General features: G+C 40.7%; 1 protein-coding gene across 9 annotated transcripts in view; it reads right to left on the reverse strand.

Moving 5' to 3' along the window:
• Nucleotides 1-27,195, reverse strand: part of CELF2 (CUGBP Elav-like family member 2) — a 550,308-nt gene that overhangs the window by 248,661 nt on the left and 274,452 nt on the right. For 5 of the 9 annotated variants that reach the window (XM_064703043.1, XM_064703040.1, XM_064703041.1 and 2 more), the window contains exon 1: nt 11,177-11,401. The exons of the other annotated variants lie outside the window; for them this stretch is intronic. In XM_064703043.1, coding sequence (XP_064559113.1) covers nt 11,177-11,283 — 107 coding nt within the window. In that variant the 5' untranslated portion in view covers nt 11,284-11,401. Of the gene's footprint in view, nt 1-11,176; nt 11,402-27,195 lie in introns of those variants that run through there. 9 annotated transcript variants of the gene reach the window in all.

Genomic DNA, 27,195 nt, shown 5'->3' on the forward strand with positions numbered 1-27,195 from the left:
TAAGGGAAAAGTGGAAGCTCTGATGTGTCGCTACAGTGCAGAGGGAAATGGGAAGCGAGAGTGGCAAGTGAAACTGCATTTATTTTCACAGCATAAATCAGACAATGGCTCTAAACACTGGCTTAGAGGAGCTGCATTATTGCTGCCCGCCAATATTAAGCTTTTTCAACTGGTGGAGCATGTGGCAGTTTTGAGGGAGGAACCTAGAATTTGGAATGATCAGTTCTGGGGCTTTAATCCTATTCCAGCTACAAATGCTGCCTCCTATCCCCCCTCCCCTAATTTCAGAGGCCCAGACCCTGTTTGGCTCATTTACTCTGTGTCCCTCAGTTTCTCCATCCGTCTGAGCAGGGCAGATGAAGCAGTTCCAACTCACCTTTGCAGATTAGTCACCATTCAAGAAGCTTTTTAAACACAGTGCTACATACAATTTCTCCAAACAACTCAGCCTTTGAAAATCACACATCTCTTGAGATAAAAAAAAAAAAAAAAAAACAAAACAAAAAGAAACCCCAAAAGTTCAGCTGCAGAAGGCCAGGATTGAGTGAGTGTACACTTGGGTGTATGAGCTCACTCTGACATCACTGCCTGTGGCTTCTTCAGTGAGTGACAAAGAGAGCAGACACCCTCTTCCTTTCCAGACCCCAGAGCCAAATCCAGTGTGGAGCTCACATCACATCCCCCCTCCAGACCCCCTCCTCACCCTATAATTAATTGCCATTCTTCTAATCAACTTGCCCCCAAGTTTTGGGCCAAGGAAATGCTACCGTTGGAAGCACTTCAAGGGAAAGTTTCTGAATGACTTCACTCTCTCCCAAGCCTGCAAGGCAGTATGAAGAGAGTTCAAATCCTCTGCTTTATTCCCCCCTAAGCCAATGAACATGCTTGGGATTCAGCTTATCTCTGGCATCAAAGCAAGTTTCTAACAGAGGCAGCAGAAGCAGAGCTCAGCGGCGGGCGCTGTAAATTTGGAGCAGGCTCGAATGACTCCAGTGGAATCACTCAGGATCTTCCACTAATGCGAGGGAGAGCAGGAATCTGGTCCAGCTGGGGTTGGTGAATGCAAACGAGGTAGTTGCTGTCTTCCACAAAGAAATAACCTTCCAGGCAAGCTATGGAAGCCTGGAAGTAGTGGTGTGACTAAGAGCTGGCAGTGCAGCATTTTGGTTTGTGTAAGGGGAGGGAGCCCATCAGCCTAAATCTTAGTAGCAGACTTCTGGAGGGGCAAGAAGGGGAGGGGGCCTGAAACAGCAAAGCAAAGCACACGAGCACTTGGGCAGGACTACAGAATTGTGTAAAAATCTTTAACAACTAGAGCAAAAAGTAGTGCATTTCCATGATTGGTAAAAAGTAATAGGTGCAATTCTACACCATTTTACCATTTGTGATCACCTGGAACAAAACTGTCTTTGTCAGTTATGTCTAATACTGGAATAAAAATTTGAATTATGGAACCTTAACCTTTCAGTAAGGATTTTGTATTTACAAAACCAAACACACAACAGTCTTATAACTTACTTATAACTGAAATCCTTTTAAAAAGAAAATGAAAATATTGGTTAAAGCTGATCAATGAATTTTAAGTGTTTAAAATAGTGCTTGTGAGGCTCCCTCTGCTTCCGTAGGCTACTGTAGCTCATCAGTAATCTTCAGAAATAAACGTCATTTAAAATTAGTCCTGTGAAAAGGTCCCTCAAATTAAGCATTTCTAGAGCTTTCACTTGAAGCGCATTGATATTATGTAAACTTGGTTGCTATAGTAAAACTTCCCACTCACTTCTCTTTTTTTTTTCCCTTCCTATTTTATACCAGTGATGAGGTGATTTCATCCCACTGTGGGTAAAGGGCCTTTGTTCCCTTTTGTGGGTAATAACTCAATCTTTCCTAAAACAATTAGGCAACAAATCATGGCACAGGGCAGATGCTACATGGAATGGAGGGTTTTTTGGAAAGGCCTTCAATTTAGAGAAACACTCTCCTTTGTGAACAGCACCAGCTACATGGGACAGTCAATGATGACCCTCAGGTCCAATCCAACCTCTGCTCCAACTGGGCTGCTCCTGAGCTCAACACTGCATTTGGAGAATACTGAAGGAAAGTAGAAAAAAGCAAATTTTTGCAAGACCAAGTCTTCCTGTCCTGTTGTTTGTTTGCAGTCCTATTGAAGAGCATTACTATTGATCCACAGGTGTTACCTTTGCGTTTAGTGCCTTGTGCATATAGACACAAGACCCAAGCTTTTGTCAGCCCAGTCTGATCTTGACTTGGTAACAGACATTATTTTTTTCATTTTTCTTTCTTTTTTTTTTTCTAATGGACTACCTTATCTTCTCATCTGCTAACTATCAACAGCCACTACCCAAAAAGGAGAGAAACTGGGGTACTGCAAGCACTAGGCAGACGTGATTTCCTGCTAGAGGGCAGACATGTTATTTGTGGTAAAAAAAAAGACACCTTTCCAAACAACCCTGGAAGAGGAAACTGAATAGTCTTGGATTTGGCTGTTATATTATCTTCATGTGAAAACCTATGATTTAGGGTAGGAGAAACCACACATCTCATTCTCTTGTCTGTGTTGCTCCATCCTCTCAATATGCACCTATTCCTTCAAGGAGCAGAGGAAAAATCCCACTGTAAAAAAACCCTTCCTCCCTGCCATCTACACCCACAGAAGACACAAAAATTTCTCTGATTTTATATAAATTTGAGTTTTCTGCAGATTTTGCCATTCTGGTTATTGGGAAAGAAGCAGGATGAGGTAAATAGATGATGAGGATGGCCTGGATCAGGAGGTGATGCTGGAAGGCATCTCCAACTCCAAACACCATAGGCAAAGATAAGTGTGAAGTTCTAATGTGGTATCAGCAAAGAAAGAATGTGGATGAGGGACATAAAAAGAGACAAAAAGCCAAAAGGAGACTTATTTTTATAAACAAAATGTAAAGACATCTGAGGGGTTTATTACAATATCTGCATTAACCTACTGCACTCCACTTCTAGCAGCAAGATCCTTATGAGCTTAACCTTCATCCTCACTTCTACCACGTGTTTCTCTTTCTTTTGCACTGCAAATGATTGGATTTCGCCTTAAACACAAATTGTGGCATCTTAAAGGTAGGAAATTTCACAGGTCTCCTTTTTTCATTTGTTCATGAGGTACCTAGCATACATGTCAATCCTCAAAACCAACAATCACCTTGAAAATATGCAGAGTAGCTATCCTTGTTTCACAGACAGAAACCATGAAATATCAGACATGAAGGACAGAAAGAAAAGGCTCCTGCAGTAACTATAAGACATTTGGATGTCCAGAAAACTGCACCATGCCTGGTTTTAGTAGTTTGAGGATTTTCCCCCTTAAATTAACAGTGTAAGAATTGCCACATAAGGCGGATCAAAAGGTGCACCTAGCCCATGACCCTGCCTCTGATCAGGGATGGAAAGAGAAAAAGCATGAATATGGCAGGTGATCCTTCACACCTTCCAGGAGCTGGTGGCCGAGGGACTTCCTAGAGTCAAGAATGGCATCTGAACCAAGACGTTTAACAAGCTCAAGTCACTGATTCATTTTTCCCACAAATTCTCTGTCTGAAAGGAACATTGATGAAGTCACATGATTATTTTTCCCAGAGATACCTGTTAATTGTGCTGTTCTTAACAATTTCAGGGATTTGGGGCTCAGCACAACAAAGAAGAACATTGATTTTCTTTTCTGAACCAAATCATTTAACCAAAATTACTGTTTAAGATACGATGTTTCACTTTGAAAGGTCACAATAATTCATCTGCAACTTTTAAAGATAAACTCAACCCCTTGATGCAGGAACTTTGCAAGGGACAAGTGCTGGAACCACGAGGTTCCTGGAGCAGGCATCTAGTTAGGCATTATTTTGTGAGAAAGGCTCTTTAGGAAAAATTTTGGTCACTTTGGATTGCTTTATTAAGGGGTGGGGGTTAATTGAGTTTAATGTATGTTCATCAGCCGTGCACAGACAAATCTCCATATGATTCATTGGAGCAGCACTGCAGAACACCTGGTGTTGCCAATGCAGTTCTGTTAGTGTTTTGTTATTTTTAAAGGGGGTTATATAACTCTCTCATTAAAATTAAATGTGGGCTGAAATGATGCAGGCAAATTCTCAAGCTTCAGAGTGAGCTTCTTCCTCACAGTTTAGCAGAAGATAAATCTTTTTTAGGCAGAAGAGAAGGAAAATGAAATCAAGAGGTTGTACCATTGAATTTAGAGTCTCTAAAATTTTAAGTTTTCTGATAATTCTCTGTTTCTTTTCTAGAAGCCCTCAATCCCTCAGATGCTGACCTGCAGCTTCCAGGGAGGGCAGGTGCTGGATTTGAATCTTAATTTCACTCTGTTGCACAGCCATCCTACCATCCACAGGTATCTGCACGTGCAAGGCTCAATTTCCAGATGATCTGTGTTTGAACACCATTACTTTTCCCTCCTCTATTTGTAATTTCCCCTGTCTTCTCTCTGATTTTCTAGGGTTTTTTTTTCCCCCTTCCTCAAACTCTCTGCTCTCTCTTCCTCCTGGTGACAGACTGTTGTCTGGCATCCTCAAAGGCTGCTCTTGAGGATGACCTGCTGATTTGCTGCCATGGGAACTCCCGAGCAAGGACAGCATTTACCCCTCACACACCGAAGGGCACAAGCAACAGTTCCCTGTGCTGCCCTTCTCGCTGCTTAAAGTTTGCCCTCCTTTATTTCATGAGGGGCATTGGAAAGCTGTGCCTTAAATAACCAGAGTGTTGCAGCCTCTGCAGTGTCCAGCAGCAGCTGAATTATTTGGAGGAAGGTGGAAAAGTCTAATAACCAATGTGAGTATGCAAACTGCTTTCAAAACTAGTGGAGAAAAAGCTTGGGCAGCAAAGCATGAGAGTTGAGGTAAAAACCCTCCCTCACGTAATGGCAAAAAGCATTATATGAATATAAGTCCTGTATTTAAAACTTCTTGAGCAATTTTATTGATAATCTTATTTCTTTCAATCAGAGAGAGTTAACTTAAAAATAGGTTGTTTTACCTGAATAAGGGATGCAGGGTAACATCAGCACACTGAGTATGCTACATGGAGAGATAAGAAAGTAGTTGTCTCCATTCCCCCACCCCCAAACACAATTTTTGGGTGTTTTTATTGAAATGGAAGGATCATTTTTACTTGGCTGCATTTTACAGGGCAGCTTGTGATCCACGTTGTGTCAGCCTTGTCAGTGCCCTGGCAGATTTACAGCCCCACAGTGCTTTCCTGCAAGCACAGGCTCATAGCAGCCTAATCCAGTAACGTGGGCTTAATGCACAATATAATTTCACGAACCACCTAGAAAGTGAGTGCAAATCTGGGAGTCGGTGCTTTCCAGAAATGTCATTTTAGTCATTAGTTTAGAAATGCTGAAGATGGATCTGACTGATATTAGCCCAAGGAATGGTCACTGATCCTTATACTATCAGAGAAAATAAAGTTGTGCATGAGAACAGCTGAAATCCTTTTTACATCCCGCTCGAGCTGATTACTAGTTATGCTATCTCAGTCTCAAGACTGAAGTGAGAGATGAGAAAATTAAAGTCCAGATCAAGATTTACACAAAATTTGTGAGAATTCCTGACCATTTCCATCCAATAAAGATAGTTAACCTTCAGTGCATCATTAACTTGCTGAGAACAGTACTAAAGCGACTTTAATTGACACATTTGCTTCTGCTGCAGGGTGAAATAACACAGAAGCAATACAAAACGTTAAAAAAAATAAAATAAAAAAAGCTTTTTGTCACAGCAAGAATGTTAGAGGGGGAAAACAAAAAACAAAATTTCCCGTTTTTATTTCCTCTGTGAGGATGCCAGCAGTCTTGTTTCATAAACTCCAGTGATTCATCACCATCCCAGGCAGCCAATCATTCTGCAGGTCAAGTAGAAATGGGCTGTAGAGCCAGCAACTCCTGCTGCCCTGATAATGCATGTCATTCCAGGCATGGCGACATGCTTTCTCAACAACTGCCATTTTCAGTTACCTTTTCTGTGGCTGACATACAAGTAAATGTGTTGGAAGCAGTAAAACAGTCATAGGAAAACAGTTGCAAAGATAAATAGCACCTGCACGTGATAATCTCTAATGTCATTAGAAAGGAAAGAAGGATGTGTTTTGAAATAGAATTTCTCTCCTCTGAAAGCATCACTTGACTTGGGGGGTTTATATGTGAGTATGTGAATGAGGCGGGGGGGGGGGGATCTCTGTAAGTTGTTTTTTTTTCTTGAATTAATATCCAGACATTTGTCTTGGTTAAGAGATGCAACTGGAGGAAAAGGAAAAAAAACCCAAAACCCGGCAACAACAAAAACCAATGCAAAACCCAAACACCCAGCATTAAATAAAAAATCTTCTTGCAAGTCACTTGTGGAAAAGGTTTTGTACAGCTTGATTTTGTTTGAATTTAATAATGCTCACTTTAAGAAACACAACTGCTCTAATTGAGGGAAAAGAAAAGGATTTTCTTCAGTCATTTCTTTTCAGTCTTTATTCCTTGTCATCTAACTTAAATTTCATTAACTCCTTCTTCAATAGCTGTCCTCTGAATCATATGTAGTTGAATACTGTTTTGCAGATGGAAACTGAGTGGGAGTTTTAAGGGCACAGGATTATAGAAATACACAACCTCAATGAAAAATGTTTAAACTTAAATGCACACATGTATGCGTGCACACATATATACGTGTATTAGTAACACAGCATGTGTAATTTATGTACATGTACCATGTGAAGTCCCTGTGCCTGAACACAAATGGAGAAAAAAAAAAAAAAAAACTGTTCCAAATAACAGTGCTGGAACCAGATTTCAAATGCATAAGATTATCCATATTAATTTATGGTAATCTACAAATGAATGCAGCAGAGACAGTACAGGTTATCCAAAATGGTACTTGCATTTATTGAGAGACGACCACAAAATATCTTCACGACAGATTTAGTTGCATCTTCTAATACCCTCTGAATTAATATCATGCAAAATACAAGGTACAAGCTACGTTTCCCCTTTGGAATGACTGGCTCTTGAAATGCCAAAGGAAAGCCAAACGTTTCTCTCCACACAAAGTCCTCCTAGACATCTTGCTTTCAGATTTCATCAACTTAGGTGTTTTCAGGGCTGTAAGCAGTGAACTTTCCATCAGCAGCATCTTCAGCTAATTAACCCTCCTGATTACAATAATTAGTATTGATTCACTCCTGAATGACTTCTTAAGTATTCAAGCACAATCTACACTTGCAGTAAAACTTCTAGATATGAATATTAATTGAACACTTGCTTTGTTTTTCAGCCCCAAAGGTATAGTTTGCAATCTTATATAGAATAGAATCACAGAATGGTTTGGGTTGAAAGGGACCTTTAAAGGTCGTCTACTTCCAACTCCCATGCCATGAACAGGGACAGCTTCAAGTAGATCAGGTTGCTCAGAGCCGTGTCCAGCTTGACCGTGAATGTTTCCAGGGACGGGGCAGCCATCACCTCTCTGTGCAACCTGTTCCAGTGTTTCACCAGCCTCATTGTGAAAAATTTCCCCCTTATGTCTAGCCTGAACCAACTCTGTTTCCATTAAAAGCCACAATCCCATGTTCCATTGCAACAGGCCCTGCTAAAATAAATTTCCTATAAGCCCCCTTTAGGTACTGAAAGAATGGTCTAACATCCTTGCCTTCTCCAGGCTGGACAACAACAAGTCTTTCAGCCTGTCTCCTTAAGGGAGGTGTTCCAGACTGACTTTTTGTGGCCCTCCTCTGGATCCAATCCAACATTTCCATGTTGAGGACTTGTTGAGGACTCCAGACTTGGAAGAGGTACTGCAGGTGGAATCTCATGAGGGCGTGGTAGATGGAGGGAATCACCTCCCTCGACCTGCTGGCCACCCTTCTCCTGCTGCAGCCCAGAACACAATTGGCTTCCTGAGCTGTGAGTTCACATTTCCAACTCACATCCAGCTTTTCACCCCCAGGTATTTATCTGCAGGGCAGATCTCAGTCCCTTCATACTTAAATTTGCTGACAGAACCGTGTCAGTATCATCCGCTCTTGACAAAGAAAATATTAGCATGTTGATGATTGTGGCTCATGAATGTGAAAGTAATTAAATAAATAAATACACACAAAGACTCCAGGCTAATAATGAATATTATTCAATTCCATATCCCTATGGAAGCATGGAAAGCCACGTCCCAGGCTAAGACCTGTCTTGCTCTTTCTCTAACAGGTAGGACTGAGGGTGTTCATGTTTTGACATTACACCTGGTCATTGCAAGAACAAATAACAACTCACGTAGAGTCTGAATTACCTCTCTTAGCTCTCTTGTGGAAACAGATGTTGCCAAGTTTGACAACTGCAAGGCACCACATTGCTTCGTGAATGGGTGAGGTTCAAAACAGGCAGCACTGAGGACACCTCCGATGCTCAGGCATAAGATCTCTAAACCTATGCAGTCTTTCCAAAGCCATTACTTTCATTAAACATGATAAGAAATTACTTGTGCTACAGCTTTGCTTCACCTTCTTTGATGTTAATAATAATTGTTATGGCTCAGAAAGCAATATTTCAGTAAATATGCATAGAAAGGTTTTTTTATTTTTTTTTTAGTAGGATTCACACAAACTAATTCAAAAATCAGTCTTTGATGTGAATTCAATGTGAGAAAATACCCTCGGAAAAACACAAAGTAATTTTCAATCTGAGACAAAAAACCCCCAATCATTGTATATGTATTTTATGCAACATTTTATCCAAAAATGTAGAAACTACAGTAAGTTTGGTAGGAACTCACCTGTGAGCAGAGAGCTTAGGGAACAGTTATAGTATTGAATAGTCCTTAAAAGTGGTGGTTGGATTTGCTGCCCAGGTGTCTGTTGGTGGCTGCTACAGAAGTGGCATTCATGCAGCTCTGGGCTATCCCTGAAGGGGCATTTCCACATAACTGAGAGTGGGGGACTCACTTTATTGCCACTCACAAAGGGCAGTAGCTGCTAGGAAGCTCAGGCTGCTGCAACATGACATGATAGAAAAATAACTTTATAAAAGCATGCCGCTGTTTCCACCCTCCAGTTCAGACAGAGCAGAGTGGTTGGGAATGAGTTAACATTTGTCTTGAAAGAAGTTCTCCCAAGGAAGTGAATTATGTCATGGTGCCATAATATTAAACACCATCCTTGCTTTCTTCATGTTTATGCCCAACACACAGCATGCAAGCACCTGATAATCCATAACCTCTTGGCTTCTCAAGAAGTATTTTATGTGATATTACCTTTTTGTTCACATAAACTCTTTGCTACTGGTTTACACCATCTCAAGACTCGAGGGAAGAAGATACAATGACAAAAAAATGCAAAACAGCATAGCAAGTATTCAGTCTCCCCACCAAATATTTTTGTGTTGAGATGCATGCTTTAGAGGGCTCTGACTGCTACCGATAAATCCTCAATGTCTTTTTGTTTTAATTAAGGGGTCCAAGAGACCCCTCAACCCATATAAATCATGCACTAGAGTCCTGTTTTTTAAAAAAGCACAAAATCTCTACTATTAATTGATCAAAGCAAAAACCAGAAGCCACTGAAAAATAAATCTTTTCTCTCACAAAATCATTAAACTTATTGTGAAAAGCAATACATTTACTTAACATGTAAAGTATTTAAAGACTTTAAACAGTTTAAGAAACTCCACAGAGTAATGGCAATTCATTTTATTTAAGACATAAGCTGCTGTCAAAGTAGTAACTCAAAATTTTTCAAAAGCTTTCTAACAATTTTTTTTCACAATGCATAAGGTTCATTTTTCCAAATTCAAACCCAAAATTGTTAGCTGTTTTTATGCTAAATGATGGTTCTTGAAACAGAAAGATAATTTAGGAAATGTCATATGAATAATTTGTTTGATTTGGGGATAGGAATCATTCAGGTAAATTATTCTGTCTGACCTTAAAAATTCTAATGTATAAAACGTAATAAAAATGGAAAGTTGCATGAGCTCCCACTCTGAGACCTGATTTATCATTTTTATTGCATTTTCATTACCTAAACAAAATTAGAAACAGTATCTTCAAAACAGCAGTTAAAGTTGATACGATCGGGCATAAAATCAAGCAAGGGCAGATTTGGCAAGTATGTATTTCCCAGATTGACAGCAGTATTGTAAGCTTTCAGAATCAATAAGTTTTCTCACCACAGTTAAAGGAGAGGTTAGTAATAAATCTGCAACTTAATGCAATAGCCATAATTGTAAGATACAAACCTCCCCCTCCCTGCACTATTAGCAGCAAATATCAACTGAAACAACCACCACAAAACAGGCAACGCACTTTAAATTCTACTGTACACACAAAAAGATTAAGGGAAATGCAAAAGGGGCTGAGAAAAGGAAAGGAAAATACCCCCAAAACAACCCAAACCACCCCATCGCCAGACATACATTAAGCTAGTTTGACAACACCATTGTTCAGCTGTCCCATTGTCAGACCAAAAGATGTATTCAATGCTACAATGTCTGCTAGGAAATAAACAAAAGACTACATTTTTCAAAGCGGGGTGCCAATTCCAGCATAATTCTGTGTGTGAGTGTGCGTGTGTGCGTGTCTGCGTGTTGTGTGTCTCTGAAAAGAGTAGTCGATGCTGGCCTCCCGCTAAACCCGGGAGCATTATTAGAGAATAGATGTGAAACCCCACATTACAGGAGTATTTAGGTATTTTTAAAACATCTTTGAGCGGTAGAGACTAGGTAAAGCATTAGAAACTATTTACATAGGCTAAGTGAAAATTAAAGTGGTATTTAGGGCACTAGCTCTAATATGGAGTCTCCCTGAGCTTTTTCCATGCTTATTCCATGCCCAGTGCATAATAATGAAGCAGGCAGAAATATTGCAAAGGAGGTGATAAAAAAAATACCGGCTCTCTTTTAGGAAGGAAAAAAAAAAAAAAGAAAAGATAAATGTATTTATTTTTTCCCCTCCCTGCCCTCTCCGTACATTTGTCATTATACATGAAATGTGCGACCCGAACTAGTGGAAAATGCCCCTTGCACCCAGCAATGCCTGTCTTTTCCTTTTAATAGGGAAACTACTTAATACACAGCACGGTTATAGTTGCAGCGGGCCCAGGCAACTCGAAAGCACGCGTTAAAACAAAGGAGACAACATACCTTAAAAGCAGCTCCTCATTTCTCATAGTAACAGCGGATTTGGGACAGCGCATGCTTTCTGCACCGATATTCTCAACAAAAGCCAGTTCAGAAGTGCGCTCAAACATCAATGCCACAGTAGCTACTCACTAATGGCTACTCTTTCTCTCTTTCTCTCTCTAGTCAGACGCTGAGTGGTGGAGCAAAGGGGCCCCTGCAGATTCACTAAGCAGAAATAATCCTCTCTGACAAGTTATGTTGTCTGGGCATATTTTACATTAATGCACTGTGCTGCCTATAGGGGTCTTGTTTGCGTTCACTCTAGCCTAGCTGGTGTTAGCTCTCCTAATTACCAGCCAAAAAAAAAAAAATTAGCAACATTCCCCCCCCCACCCCTCCGCCGTTAAAACAAAAATAATAGTGTATGTATATATATGTACACATACAAATCTCTATGTACAAAACTGAAAGAAAAGGGGCGGAAATCTATGGGCAAATGAGGAAAAGCTTTCCCCCTCTGGAAGGATGCATGCTTGGTATGGGTCTTTTGTTTGCCCTGCGAACTCAGTGAATACAGTGGCAAAGAGATGCTGTGGCTCGTGAGGCTTGTGCACTTTAAGGGAATTGGGTTAGAGGCTCTTTCTGGGGCTCTGGAGTCGCAGCTGGAGCTTCTGCTCTCTCCCTCCTTCCCTTCCCTGTTCAAGGCTGAGTGGCTTTATGGGACCTGCCAGCTCACATCAGAGGGATTGGGGAGTATTAATGCAGGCACCTGGGGATCTTCCTCAAGTTTTCAGTTTTTCTTGGCAATTTTAACCCCCGAAAAACACAAGTCCAAAATCCCTCCAATTTTGACCCTTCCGAAACACAACTCGGTTACCAAGTAACTGAGTTTGCTTTAACCCAGACCCTCACGCCTGGCTTTGGCACAGTTCTCGCAGACGGGGAAGGATGTTGCATTATTCAATGATTTACTCACTTCCTATGCATGAAAGGAACTATAGTGTGACACAGATTTCAGGGAAACAGCCTCTTTGGCCCTATTTGGGAGATCCGCCATGTGATTTGTAGGAGCAGGTTGTGGTCTTCCCAGATGCCAAGGTAGTCAAAGAGAGGTTTATTTTCACGTCTTGGTTTCAGCTTCTGCTGGGTGAATCTTTAAACTATGCAGGAGGATGGTTGGCTTTTTTATTTTCTTTATTTTTAAATTTTTTTATTTTAAATTTTTTTTTAATGTACATCAGATACTTGAGCAGGTGCTTATTTAGTAGACTGAAAAAGTCAACAAGTCCTTGATGCTCTTTTCAGTCAAAAGCTTTTCTACACCACTGTGGCAGTAAAATGCATCTTAAAAATTACTGTAATTTCCTCTCAGGTCATGTTAACTTAAGGAGGTGCAAAACTCAATAAACACGAATTGTCCAAAATTGACAACTTGTCAAAAAGTCCAGTCAGGCTAAAAATTGATCTGCACTTCAAAATCTGAATTCAACTTTCATGAGCTTTTGGCTGTGTCTGTGGCTGGTCCTAAGCTCTTTTCCTACATTATATACTACAGCCTTAAAATATACTGCTACGAAATCCTGATGCAGTGCTACTGCTGCTAATTCCTTAACAAAAGTTGGTATTAAGGGGCTTGATCTTTAAACTTAAGTCTGGGAATGAAGGCAAAGAGAGAGCAATCACCAGGATAAATACAGTGGTAGCAAGATCTTGCCTTTCTGATGGCAGCTGTAAACTTCTATTAAGGTCATAAATTGTTTGCAACAGAAACAATCCTTTTGTTCTACACTTCTCATTGAGCACTGTGAAACCTTGGGATTAGTTTCAGTCACTCTGATGTAATATTTGTCAAATGACTAAAAGACAAATTAAAAAACAAACCTGGACATAATCTACTTTTAATGGCATAGAGAGAAAGACAGCACCTTAGGAATCATGGGTATCATGAAGGACTGCAAGTTAAGGGAAGACAGGTTTCAATTTGCTTCCCTTTTCATCTGCAAAACATGACTGGGATTCTAGTTGCGCTTGCAATAAAAAATAATAAATCATTTTAATGATTAGCAAGTCAAACCAATTCCATGTTAAAATGTCATGCTCCAAGGTCAACTGAGACAACATAGCTTGTGCTTCATGCTAAAAATATCTGAACAGTCATGGAAGGCGGCCAGGAAAATACTCAACCAACATGACAAATCCCATACCTCCTGCCCCAAATACTAAATCCATTACTACCATTTCAGGCATGGCCACCAGCACTCCAGATTTCAGCTCCTTTACTGTTCACCTCCAAATGACTTGTGCCCAGCACAGCTCACCGTGGTGCCCAGAGCAGTCTCGGGCTGATGTACGAGCAGCAGCAAATGCCAGGGTGTGCTACAGAGTACACAGCTGAACGGGAAGTGTCAAACAGCCTGATGAACTGCTACAGTTTTCAGAAAATATGGCAAGGATCAGCATCTTAAGACACTACCAGCTGAGGGAACAAAGCTTTCTTTTCAGGCTGGAGCAGAATGGCTCACACAGAGCCCTTTGGTGGGGAATCAATGGGCTTCTGTTGGGCGGCTCCACGCAGTTGCAAGTTCTTGATCATTTCTGCACTTGGAAAGAAGGAGAAGCAGCAGCAACAGGAGATAAAGTGAAGTATTATGGAAGGACTCATCTACAGCCAAAGGAATAAATAAAAAAGAAAATAAAATCTACAAAGCAGTAACACAGACAGACGGAAAGAACCTACGCTTTCTATCACACGTAATGAAACGTCTGACAGAACAACATCTGCAGAGGGATCACAGCTGCTGAGGATGAGAGGCAATATGAGTATTATTTTTCAATTGTAAGATGTACTAAGCAGGAGTGCCTTTAGAATAATATGGCTGAAGGGAAGATTGAACCAGATGCACAGGGCTATCTGGCTTCTTTCAGGATGAAAGTCCAGCTGTGGGTTTAAATTCAACATTTAATATGAAAATTGATTGTAGATTCATAAATGATGTGCATATATTGCAGAATGCTCTACACAAATTACATACAGTGGAAATTTAATAATTTCATCGCCCTGTATTTAATGGAAACCTAAGCCTTCCACGTATGGCCATGAGTTTGCTAAACTAATTATGTAGTGCTGCAAATCCTTGAAAGGCAACAGGAATAACAAATCATTGACACAAGCAAAAAACTTCAGAGGCAAACCAGTAACAATGACTAATTTATGCCAATTAAAATGTTCTTTCTGCTCTCTAATTCTGGTTGAAATTATTTCTTGACCATTCCATTTGTTTACAGTATTTTAAAAGTATTCAGAAACCCAAGATACAGTGATGTTTTCATACACTATAAAAGTCTTTCTACCTGCCAAGAGATGGACTGGATTTCATGACAAAGAAATGGTGGACAAATGTCCAGGACAATGGACCAAAAATCATGACTGCAATCATGAGAGGAATAGAAAGCTTTGATTCATGTCTCCATTTTACCAAGTGTCCCCGTGTCAGATCTCATGCAAACCAATTAACCTCTTGCTCACATCTCCATCTTTAAAATGAAAAAAGCCAATAAACTCCAGAGTAGTGTGACCATAATACAGAACACTGCAAGATGTATAAATCAGTGCTTTATTGTGGCTTGCACAAACATTTAAAATACCTCTTCTCCTCACAAAACGCACTTGCAGTCTAAGTCAGTTATCTGCTGTTCCGTGCAGTTATTTAGGCTCAAATCACATTTGCTTTGTATAGGTGTGGAAAGCTACACTTTAATCTGATAGCATTTTACTGTTTCAGGTGGTTAAATCCCACCTTTGAAGCTGAGCAATTAGTCTAAGCTAGTCATCTAGGGTTTCTCTATTGTCACCGAGGGGAGATTAGTTATACTAAAGAGCATTACTACATCTCTCCATTGACTACAAAGGGATTAGATCCCTAAATTTTAAATGCATATATCAGGCAAGACGAATCCCACCAAAGTGCCTAAAGCAAAGGTGAGAATTCCCATGTTGCTGTTTCAGCATCACCAGCACGTGTCCATCCCTGTGCTCCACAGCACTGCCCAGCCCTGAGCACCCCAGGTCTGAAACAGACTGGTCCTCAGGAGGGGAATGGAGATGCTCACAGGGCTCTCCTGTGAAGTCAGGCTGAGAGATCTGAAGTTATTTCCTCGTGGAGAAGGCTCCAGGAAGATCTTACAGCACCTTCCAGTGCCTGAGGGGGCCCACAGGAAATCCAGAGAGGGACTTTGAGCAGGGCATGTTGTGAGGAGACAAGAGGGAATGGCTTTACACTGAAAGAGGGCAGGTTTAGATTAACTATTAGGATGATATTTTTTACTGTGAGGGTGGTGAGGCACTGGAACAGGTTCCCCAGAGAAGTTGTGGCTGCCCCATCCCTTGAATTGTTCAAGGCCAGTTGGATGTGGCTCTGAAGAACCTGGCCTAGTGGAAGTTGTCCTTGTACATGGCAGAGCAGTGGAACACGATGATCTTTAAGGTCCTTTCCAACCCAAATCATTCTGTGATTCTATTCATATGTTGCACCTATGCAAAATTTGAAGTAGAAAGGAAATTGGCCTCAGCTTCAGAAGAGGAATCTTTCCAGCATGCTTTCAGAAAGTAGACAGTTCATTTAGGTATCTTCTCCTAAAATCTAGAATAATGAGCAACTCATTGCCTGCAGCTTTTGTGTTATTGGAAATACTGGAACACAAGCCCAGGTATTATTGTTAGAATAATTTTACTCTGGATCACTTAATTGGTAAATGTGAATAGCAAAGAATTTTCTTTAACTCAAAAGGCTGTATCTCATCATACTTTACCTCTGCTGTAATTGAAATTTTTGTTCATTTTTACCTAGAACAAATCATCACACTTTTGTCTCTGCTTCCTCTGTTGATTTTGGGTTTTGATTATACAGCCTTTAACATAATTGCAGATGGGAGATCAGTTGTTGCCCTCAGCTCCAGCCATCAGACATCTAGGCTACAATTTCTATCAGTTTCTATTTCATCCAGTTGCCATTTCTACCAGGAGAGCAGAAACACTGTGACATTTGCTATTTGTATTATGCACATACATACAGGTGGAGATGTTTCTGTGCTCTTCCAGGCTAGGAAAACACAAGTCACAGAAAAGACTCAGATCTTTACCTCTAAGTATCTAAATACAATTTCATGGTGAAACCATATTGACCAGCTTTAGAGTCATTAATGCAGATATGAACAGGTCTTCAGGACAGGTACTACCTCTGTATACCTTGTGTGTTTTAAACATACTCACAGTATCTTTGTGCTCAGAAAAAGGAAGATTAGTCTCAGATACAAGAAATCACTTTTTTTTTTTTTTTTTTTGGCAACAGGTCTAAAATTTGCCCCATCTCCTTTAGTCTGCTTTGGTAGATATTTTAGAGTATATGACTAGATTTTCTGTCTGAGTCATAGGGGTGGCAATTACTGTTGGTCTGCATGCTGCAAAAGGTCTTTTCTAACATTTTTCACTTGGGAGTATCCAAATAACATCATGAAAATTAAATAGCACAGACAGAAAACACAGGAATACAAAATGTTGCGTAAAGGCTGAAGATTAATACTTGGGCAGCAGAGGAATAAAAAGTTTTGCATTTAAAGCATGTAGCAGGACTGGTACCCACTGCTTGTCTGCAATAGAAGAGATGTGTGCTGCCTACCTCGAGCATTCAGCAGTGCTGACTTTGCATCTCAGCATCTGGGAGACAGAAGGAACAAAACTCTCCCGTCTACCTAAAAAAAAGTGCTCCATTGCTTCCCCCACCCTTGACAGGGAAGGGGGAAAAACTCTCAGCTTGTGCAGTTCACAAATTCTGACAGAGAAACGCACTTCAGTGTGTTTTTTTTAAAGACAATACATCACTTGAAACAACTTACAACTGGCCAGGCTGTGGTTTCAGACGTGGCTACTCTACAAAGGAAATAAAGTATTTGGAAAGATCTACATGTCGTAAGAACATCTGGCCTGCAACTAAAGGGAAGGAGGAGAAAGCTGATCAAAAGAGTGAAGAGTAACAGAAGAGGCAACAGAGCACCAGATCTGAGAGAAAGAGAGAGAAAAGGCAGAGAGAGAACAAACACAGCTGGTTACAGAACCATTCATTTTCTGCTTTAATTTAAAATCTATTTAAAGCATAAGCAGAACCTGCTCTGTCTAAACAGGAATATCTTTATTTTGTACTTTAGTAATGCCAAGATCATAACTCTAATGATGTGGGATATCAAGGACCTTGAGTTCTTGGGAGCACAATCTAAAAAAGTGAACTTGCACAATATATACAAATGTATGAGTTGTTTGTATTAACACATACCAATGAACATGAAAAACCTTAATAATTACAGATGAGAATTTAATGGCTACTCGTCCTCTTAAGCTAAAATTAGAAATAGAACCACATTTAACATTTTTATTGAACCTATTTTAAAATGATCTTATGGTGCTCTACACAGAAGGTTCATTTCACACATCCGTGAAAGGCATCCAGCAAGTCGGGATGAAAGTGGATATTTAAAAACAAGCTCTCACCAGAGAGAGTGATGCTGAACAGAAACTCACATGCAAGTAAAAAGGAGAAAGGAGTCTAATTTCTGGGATCTGGCATCTAGACAGGTGGATGCATCTACCAAGAGAATATTTGGCAATGAATGGGAAGTGGGAATTGGACCTTACACTGTCCTGTGACACATGTCCAACATGAAATAAAGACTTATGGGGAAAACTCATCATCCACCAAGTTTCCTGAAAAGGCAGGTAATATGGTATTGTCCTATGTGGAAGGGAAACAAACTGCAAGTTGAATAATTTAAATCAGATGAATTGATCTTTGGTTGTAAATACTACTTGAGAATGCGTGATTCATTACCTGGTAAAAGTCAGATTTTCTATTTAAAAATGCTCTGAAGGGAAATGTATCACTTGTACAGAGTTGCCATAAAAATAAAATTAATAGCTACAACATAATTTTTACTATTTTAAAAATGAATTAACACAGAGACTTGTTTCCTCAGCTCTTATCCTCACTAATCAGTTTTATTTCATTATTGAAAAATAAAATCACCACATTTTTTTAATACCTTAAACTCTCTACCTAACATTTTTTGTTCAAAGGATACTCTTCCTTCCTTCCTTTTTTGTCTTTAAAAATCTATTAACATTGATTAAAATGAAAGAGCTAGGATATAAATCTTCAGTTAGATTTACAACACATTTTTCTTTGACCTTTCTCATGTCATCTGACACTTGACAGTTTTGTGCAAGATGTTAAAAAATGACTAGCGATTTTTCGTGATTCTAAGTGCCCAAACTCAGAGAGTTTTGTAGGGCCTGTAATTCAGAGTTAAGATTCTGGTTTGTGGGAAGGAAGAAATAAATCAGACCCTGTGAAAACACTCAGAAGATGGATGCATTTCAAAACCTTTGATGAAAATTCTGCACAAACTGAGATTCTAAGGAATTCCTTAAAATGTCAGAACACAAATTTTTGAAGAAGAGATATCTTTATTAAAAAAAAAAGTGTCTTTATCAAAGATCTTTATGAGGGGATTGAATGCATCCTCAGTAAATTCACAGGTGATGCTGAGTTGGATGGGAGTGTTGATCTGCTGGAGGGTAGAAAGGCAGAGCCTGGACAGGCTGAATTGGTGACCTAAGGCCAATTGTATGAAATCTGACCAGGCAAAGTGCAGGGTCCTGTCCTTGGGTCACAACAACCCTGCACAACTCCACAGACTTGGGGAAGAGTCACTGGAAAGCTGCCCAGTGGAAAAGGACTTGGGTTTGCTGGACGACAGAGGCTGAACATGAGCTGGAATGTGCTCAGGAGGCCTCAAAGTCCAGGGGCATCCTGGCCTGTGTCAGCAATAGTGTGGCCAGCAGGACCAGGGAAATGATTGTCCCCTTGTTCTCAGCTCTGGTGAGGCCACATCCTGAATCCTGTGATCAGTTTTGGGCCCCTCACCACAACAAACACATGGAGGGGCTGGAGTGTGGCCAGAGAAGGGAAGGGAGCTGGGGAAGGGTCAGAGCACAAATCTGGTGAGGAGCAGCTGAGGGAGCTGCTGGTATTTACTGCAGAGAACTCCAGAGGTTCAGGGGTGACTTCCTCACTCCATAACCCCCTGACAGGAGGGTGTAGGCAGCTGGGGTCAGGCTCTTCTCCCAAGGAACAGGAGAGAAAACAGCCTCAAGTTGTACCAGGAGAGGCTGAGAGTGGATATTAGGAAAAACTTATTCACAGAAAGGGTTATCAAGCATTGGATGAGGCTCTCCAGGGATGTGGTTTTCACCATCTCTGGAGGGATTTAAAAGGCATAGAGATGTGGGATTTGGGGACATGGTTTAGTGGTGGGCTTGGCAGTGCTGGGTTAATGCTTTGATTTGATGATATTTTCCAACCTATATAACCTGTGATTCTAAAGTCAAATTTGCTTTTATTAGTCAGTCATGCAACTAAAAAATTTAACATACTTTTTTTCTTAATAGTGAGCCAACTGGGGAATGTTGTTTAAGGATATCTTGCTGAGATGGAATGTCAAGGTGCCAAAACCTTGCTGAAGCAATGGAAGCAATGCAAGAAGTTGGGTAAATCCACTCACAAATAGCTTTTTGCAATGGCAGGTAGGCTGTGCACAGTAGCTTGAATCTTTCAGTGGATGATGTAAATGTATCCTGACCCAGAAAGTGAGAAAATTCATGAAAAACTAAGCTCTCTCATAAAGATATGATTCAAACTGGATCCTAATTCTGAGTCCCAAAGTGGTGTACTTTGCATGCCAAAAGTCTTTGTGTAGCCAGTTCCTTCAGACATGTTTTGCTCTCATTAATGCTATTTAAGTTTGGGAACTTAAATAGCATCAACCTCAGCATGTCAGCTGAGCATTAAATGACTGGGTGTGAGGCCTCTAAGTCTACTTTATCTAAAAACTCTGCTTCTGGAATAATATCTAGACAATGATTGTAGACATGGCCATGGCATCCTGTCTTAAAATAAGCTGTGCAGTGATGCCTGTGGATCTTTCCAACCCTGCTGCAAGAAAGATATGTGTGAAGTACAGATGGACAAGTGGCAGCTCCAAATACCCTTGAGATTACCTTCTGTGAAAAAAGAGGAAATACAAGAGACTCACTCTCTGACACCTTCCACACCACACAAAAGCAAGGAATGCTTTTCATTCAAAGAAAAAGGTGCAAGATCAGCCACATACATTTTATGTACCACCTCACCATAGTCAAACACCACCAGACTTCTTAGCATCTCATTTTCCATAATTAGATAAAATTTGTCAAAAAACTCAATTTCTATGTCATCAGCAGTGAGTGTCTCACTTTGCTCACATGACAGGCTCATGGAGCCCCAGGAGACTTTGTGAAATGGAATGGCTGCAGAGGGAATGGCTGGAGGCCTGAAGTGACACACAAGAAAAGAAATAATTTCCCTAAATTCCTTCCAGTAAGGAAATGCTGCAGAGCTGCAGAGAGATCTGTTCTTTTGGGATATCTGGCTGTGTTCTTGAATCATTTGGCAGAACCCATGGTCGGTGCACGCAGCCCAGTGGGACCCTGTCCACATTCAGCCCTTCAGTGCTAGCAGAGTGCTCAGTGCTTCAGCAAAACCTGTGCTCTGATCATTACAAGTGCCAGGAAGTCTGTTAAAGTGTTTATATATTGCAACATTAAATGCTTGGTAAATTGCCACATCATTTTGTGCTTTCAATGCTCTCAAATCCACATCATTCATCTTTCTCCTGCAAGGCCAAGCCCTGCCAAACTTGCTGAATGCACTTAGCTCCAAATTAACACCCTGTAAAAACAGTTCCTCCCTTCTTCTCAAATGCTGTTATATGTAAAATCTACACCCGAAGTTAATTTCTTGCTGACCTTCTGCTGATTAATGCAAATTAAATTACATGCTAATTGCCCCAAATGGTTTGCATGCAGCCCACAAATCAGTTCTTTTTGATGGTGGTAAAAGATATTTGCGATTTTTTACACAATGGTTACATTAAGCCATTGTTAGTCTTACAGCATCTTAAACAGTCAGATGGTGTTCTGGCACCTTTTAGAAAGCAAGGAAAAAAAACAACCTAGGAAAAAACATTATTAAGTTCTGATCCAGTCTTGTAGAAACCTCACTTGTACCTCATGGGAGGAATTTTATGGCTCGTTCAGAGCTCAGGCTCCAAGATGCATTTTACAAAACCTTGAGCCAGTTTTGTTAAACCCGTCACTCCCTAATCCCCTTGTGCTTGTCAGCAGAGCACACAGGCACTTGATTTTGGACGTCTGATTTGATAACGGGTGGGGGAAGAAGGGAGGGAAACAGGGACTGCTATTTTAGAGAGATCCTACAATATTCTGGCAATTTAAGAGAGAACAAGGAATATTTCAAACAGTGATGCTGGGCAGAGAAGCTCGTAGAAAGGGGCTGTGTTTTGTCAAGGGTGTCAAGGTTGTTTTGGTACCAAGTCTAAATTCCAGTCATCAGACCTGATGTTTGATGGTTTTCTGGGGCTCTGGTTGGCATTTGGCAGGGGGATCAAATGCAACAACAGATAGTGCTTCGACCCTCAGCAGTCCCAGGAGTGGCTGACATCTGCATTACAAAGGCATTTTGCATTTACATCCAGCAGAGGGGATAAAAAATAAAATTTCATTGATGCCACGAGGAAGCTAGGGAAAAAAAAGAACTCTAACCATGGTGTTCTCCAAGAGAACAGTGTCTTCTCCATGGGTGCTGCCATGAGTAGTCAGACTCCACTCCATAGTTTATCCCAAAGTAGGTATACAAGATTATGCCCATTTTATAGAGAAAATGGTGAAATGGATTGCCCCCATTTAGAACGAGGCAGGGCTGAAAACTGATTTAACTGGGAGAAGGTGAAAACATCCACCTGAGCACTCCCATCTAAGGAGGATTTAAGCTCTCTCTGTCCTATCCATGGGCAATACATGCCCAGACCACAAAAGCACACAGCAGCCACTCCAGGTGCTCCCAGCCACACAGAACATCCCTAGCCAGGCAGCAGGACATGAAACCTGGCAGTAAACAGCCCAGATCCCACAATACTCAGGCCCTTACTATTAGATCATAGCAAAGACAGGAGAGGTTAAAGATATACACCATGGTTATTCCTGTTCTACTCATCCAAGGAATGATCAAGTAGGACAAACTGATAAAAGATGACATATATGTGGTAAACCTTAATGGATCTGACATCTAAGAATGTTCATTCACTTGAATTTTTTTGGTAGTCTTTTCCATTACTGTTCCAATTTTAATACAATTTGTCTCTTCCTTCCCTAATATCTACGTCCCTGTTTGACCTGATTTTGGTAGCAAGCCTCCTCCTTTCTTAGATATTCTTGACTTTGACTTCTGTTAGAAGCTGAGGCTGCCAAAATCCCTGCCCCCTACACTAAGGAGAGTCCAATTCACTTGATTTTAACTGTGAGTTCAAAGAAGCTTAATAAGCAATACCTGAGCAATACTCCTCAATTTAGAGATGAAAGTGTGGCCACCACCACCAAAAGCTCTACCCCACAGCACCAACCCTGAGGGGGCTGTGCTGTTGAGTAATAAAAGTATTCCCTCTCCAAAGTGTCTCCAGAGCAGAGATTGTCGTGTCACACTCTGTTAAATTATGTGTGATGGGTCTGTCTCTAGGATTACTCTGTAGAAGAGACAGCGTGGAGGCTGCCAGATTCATTAAACATCTTCAGTGGGACTTCATGGGGGCCTTTCACTTACCCTGAACAAACAACAAACACACCCTTTGTGCTCAAGAACAAAGGGAGTTTTTGCACTTTTGTTTGATGTCAGTCACAACTGGAGATTAAAGCTTCTGCTCTGTGGATTTCAAAGTTGTCTCCCCCCTCCAAAGCTGCTCCTCTCACTTTTTTGCTAGGCACTTCAAAAAGGTTTACAGCTATAAAAACCCAAACAGAACAATATTAATAACAATCAGCTTCAGAAATGCTACGTATTTTTGGCATTTGAATGCATTTCACTCAAAGATACAACTGAGAAAATGAAGCGCAGGAGTAACATATGCAGGAACTCTGTTATTCTTAATCACGTCGCATCAGGGACTGGAAAACTGGATTTGTATAAAGGAATTTATGTGTTAAGATTGAAGCATTGTAGGCTCTGACCCACTGGAAAAAGATCCATCCCTTCTGAATCTGGATTTGGGGAATAACTGTTTCTGTTTTCCAGCAAAGGATGAAAATAGGAAAACATATTGAGCCTCCACAAAACCCAAGTCATGGCTTCTCTTAAAGCCTCCATAGTCTGATGAGAGCCAGAGATGGATGTTCACTAATATATTCTACAGGTGGCTTGATTTTGGATGCCATTTCTGAACTGTGCAGTATGTACCTGTCACTGAACACCCATCTTCCAGAAAAAGCGCCCTACACTAAGCAGGAAGATGTCAGGGGAAAGGTTACACCTCTTGTCATCTCAGGGACAACCCAACAAACATTCCCATCTAACAGGGGAGCTTCAGCAAGAGTCCACCACCCTCACGTGGCACTTCAGGATACCTAAAGGGAAACAAGGAGAGCTGCTACAAAAGGTGCAGAAAGAAGAGTAGGTATTATCCAGTTTGGGAAAGAAAAAAATCACATCAGGAAATCAAAAGAGCCCTTTGGAATGTCACAATGAGCAACCAAAACTAATGCTTTGATTGTACAGGAACCTTTTTCTCACCTCTGATCTATAATGCTTAATAATTGCGAGGAGGAGTGACAGGAGCTAGTGGAAATGATGGAAATGATGGAAAATGCCTTTCAAAGCAAAGGACTAAGTGTTTATACAGTTTATCTGGGCAAGAAGGCGTACATTTTAGCTCTCCTGGATCTAAAGCCTCTTTAAGGACTGCACAAGTATGATTTTATGTTTCTTGTAATTTTACCATAATCCATCAGTAAGGAAAAAAATGCTTCCCCTTCCCACCTAAACCAACAGATTTTATAGAGCATGATTTGTTGGTTTTTTTACCCCCCGAAGTCATCTTTCCCTATTGCCTTTGAACTAGGTGCCTGTTCAATCTTCTAGATCTTTCTCACATTGACACCATGTCCCCTGTATATTTATTTCTGAGAGAAGTTGAGCCATATGAGTTGTTACATGCTTTTAAACAGATGCCCGAGCATGGTGATCAGAAAAAAATATAGAAATGTGTGCCGTGATTTAAAATATGCCAAACCAGAGGTTAATAGGAGCATGTATGGATTTGATTTCTCATTTAAAACCCTTTCTCTTCCAGTCACATTTAGAAGTGCTGAAACCATAAAAAAATTGTACTATTTGGAACTTCTTTTGGGGCCTAACACAATTCTCTCAAGAAATACCATAGGAAACTTTATAAAGCTGAGCAATTAGGAGATGATTGGGCAAATCCTATGAGGGCATGATTTTTGCTTGCCAGTTCTTGCACTGGTCCATCTGATGGCACCCAAGTATCTTACGTACAGCATCTGGGTTTTCTGATAATGCTATATAAGGAACAGGCTACAAAACATATTTCAAGTTCTTAATGTTTGATTCTTTAAGAGAAGACTATAAATTTAACAATTGATCAGAGGCCCAGCTTACTTCAGTTGCTTAGTAGTTCCAGTATGAAATGATCTAATTATCACAAGCAGCAGTAAACATGGTTAAATCCTCGATTTTGTGTCAGCATACTCTCTTTTGGATATAAATTATGCAGAAAGCCTCACCAAAAGTTATGAGCTGGTGTGTATTGGTAGCACAGTGCGTTAATGCACAGCAGCCTTGTCATTAATATTAGGCTTGCTTTAAATAATGAAACAAAAATAAAAATGTTTCCCAGAGGACACAAACCATAAAGATGTAAAGCTGGAGTGTAGGCAAGAAAACAAGCTGTGTAGTTCAGAGCATCTTCACAAGCATTAAACAAGCAGCCAGGGGATGTACTTGAGGGGTTTCTATTCCACAGCAGCTTTCCCATTCACTTCTGTGAAGTTTAACATTAGAGTTGATCATATTGAAGTTCATTGTTACAATCTAAGGCAGTTTTACGCTATGCAGATCACTCTCATGCTGCAGGTTTCTTCCTGTACCAGGGTGACTTAATCTCCTTTATCCAGTTTATAAAGCTACACTGGGATGGAGAGAGGGAATGATTTTACTTAGAAATGGGGGCAGCTGTTATAGGTATGGGGTAGGAAATGAGCCTGGACCCAAGTTGCCCACTGATGGCAATTCAGGGAAGGCAGATGGCAAGGGGAAGAAAGGAGAACACACACACAGTGAGGGTGGTATCCTGACCGGTCAGGATGAAGGCAGGGAGGGCAGACAGATCTGGTAGGACAGAAATGCTCAGAGACCCCACCATTCAAATGCTTGCTGAGGTGGAAGTACAGGAGTGCCAGCAGAGACATTTTGCAAGAAGTTTTCCGAGATCACGTCTGACTTCTCTCATCAGCTTCGTCAGCTCTCATTGCTTCTACCCCACTGCACTTCCACCCATGAGCACAGGAAACTCACACAGAATAGATGAGAGCTGGCACCCCAAGTTCCGTGTATCACCAATGCTTGGGTGGCCTTCAAGGTTGGCCAGGTGACTGTCCCCCTGGGCTGAATGCCTGTGGCTAGAGGGCATCCGACTCTCTCTGTTTTATCAGCTCTCAGGGCTGGAAAGAAAAACTCACCAAGTTTGTGTGCTTGGATTGAGGCACGGCACAAGGAAATAGGCAGACAACAGCACAGCATGGAAAATCCAATCCTTGGCCTTAGTGCCAGGCAGGATAAAAGACATCCTATGCTTTTCCAGAGTCTGAAATTCATACACCATAGATCACTTCAAGAAGTCAAAGGGTTCTGGCCTCAAGGAAAGGGTTATCTAACATTTCATAATAGGAAAAGAATCTATTCTATATTCTGCCTAGTGCAGTTCAACTTCACTTTATTCAAAAGTTCTTTAAAGCCCTTGACCTCTACTTTCTGAAACAGTGGAAGGGTAGGAAAACATACATTCAAAACAGATTATGATATTCAGCAGCTCCTAGAAAATTCTCTATGCAGCAGCAGTAGATCAAATTATTTTCATTATATCATTTGGTCACAAAGAATAGTGACATAATTAGGGAGCTAAATAGCAACAGTTTCCTTCTGGTAAATTTGCTGTAGCTAATTTTGCTAATAAGACCGATAATTGTTTTACGCTCATTCAATATGTTAAGTTTACCTAATACTAAAACCAATCAGAACCTTTAAATTAATTTTTGTTTCATTTCCAAAGGAATCAATGTCATTATTAATCATAAAAGGAGTGCAGAGTCAGAGGATGATAAATCTCCTTTGGGCTTATTTGACTTTCATATTTATGGTTTGGATAAGGTTATTATGAAGGAATTTTCAAGAAATGATTGAGGAGCAAAGGGAGGAGAGTGAGCTAGGAAATACTAGGAAATGCTTGGATGCTGTGCTACTATCAGCTGCAGGAGAATGCATGCAACTAGTCTGATTTCTTTAAGTTCTGCAGAGTTAAGCATGGCAAAAAGGTTCAAAACAAATTGCTCAGACTGCCATAGCCCTAAGATCTGCAATTTTCAAACCAATATGTTCAAGAGTGGATTTGTAAGAAAGCAGGAGAGGAGATTTGGGGCACAGAACTGATGGAATTTTGTGTTCCTGGCATTGGTGGGTTTGCTCCTAGAGCATTTGCAAAAACATTCACTCACATTACTGTTGCCTTTGTTGCATTTCTAGCTTCAGTGCAAAAAAACTTACCATGTAGCGGCTATCTGAGCTGCACCTCTACATCGACTCTGTGGTAATTCAGTGAAACGTCCTGGATAAATGTGCCCAGTTTCACAAAGCCAGTGCTGCCCAGATTGCTCTTTACATCCTTTGACAGGATAAGGTCAATGCCCATTGGCTCTGCAACGAGTGGAGGATGTCACCAAAGTCGCTGCTGTCACCGTAACATTCACAAAGCTCAGCTTTGGGAGGTGGCAGTCCTTGGTGCCTGTGCTGAGGAGCCCCATGCTCACTCAC

Source organism: Zonotrichia leucophrys, chromosome 1A, assembly GCF_028769735.1.
Source record: "Zonotrichia leucophrys gambelii isolate GWCS_2022_RI chromosome 1A, RI_Zleu_2.0, whole genome shotgun sequence".
In the NCBI taxonomy this organism is placed as follows: Eukaryota; Metazoa; Chordata; class Aves; order Passeriformes; family Passerellidae; genus Zonotrichia; species Zonotrichia leucophrys.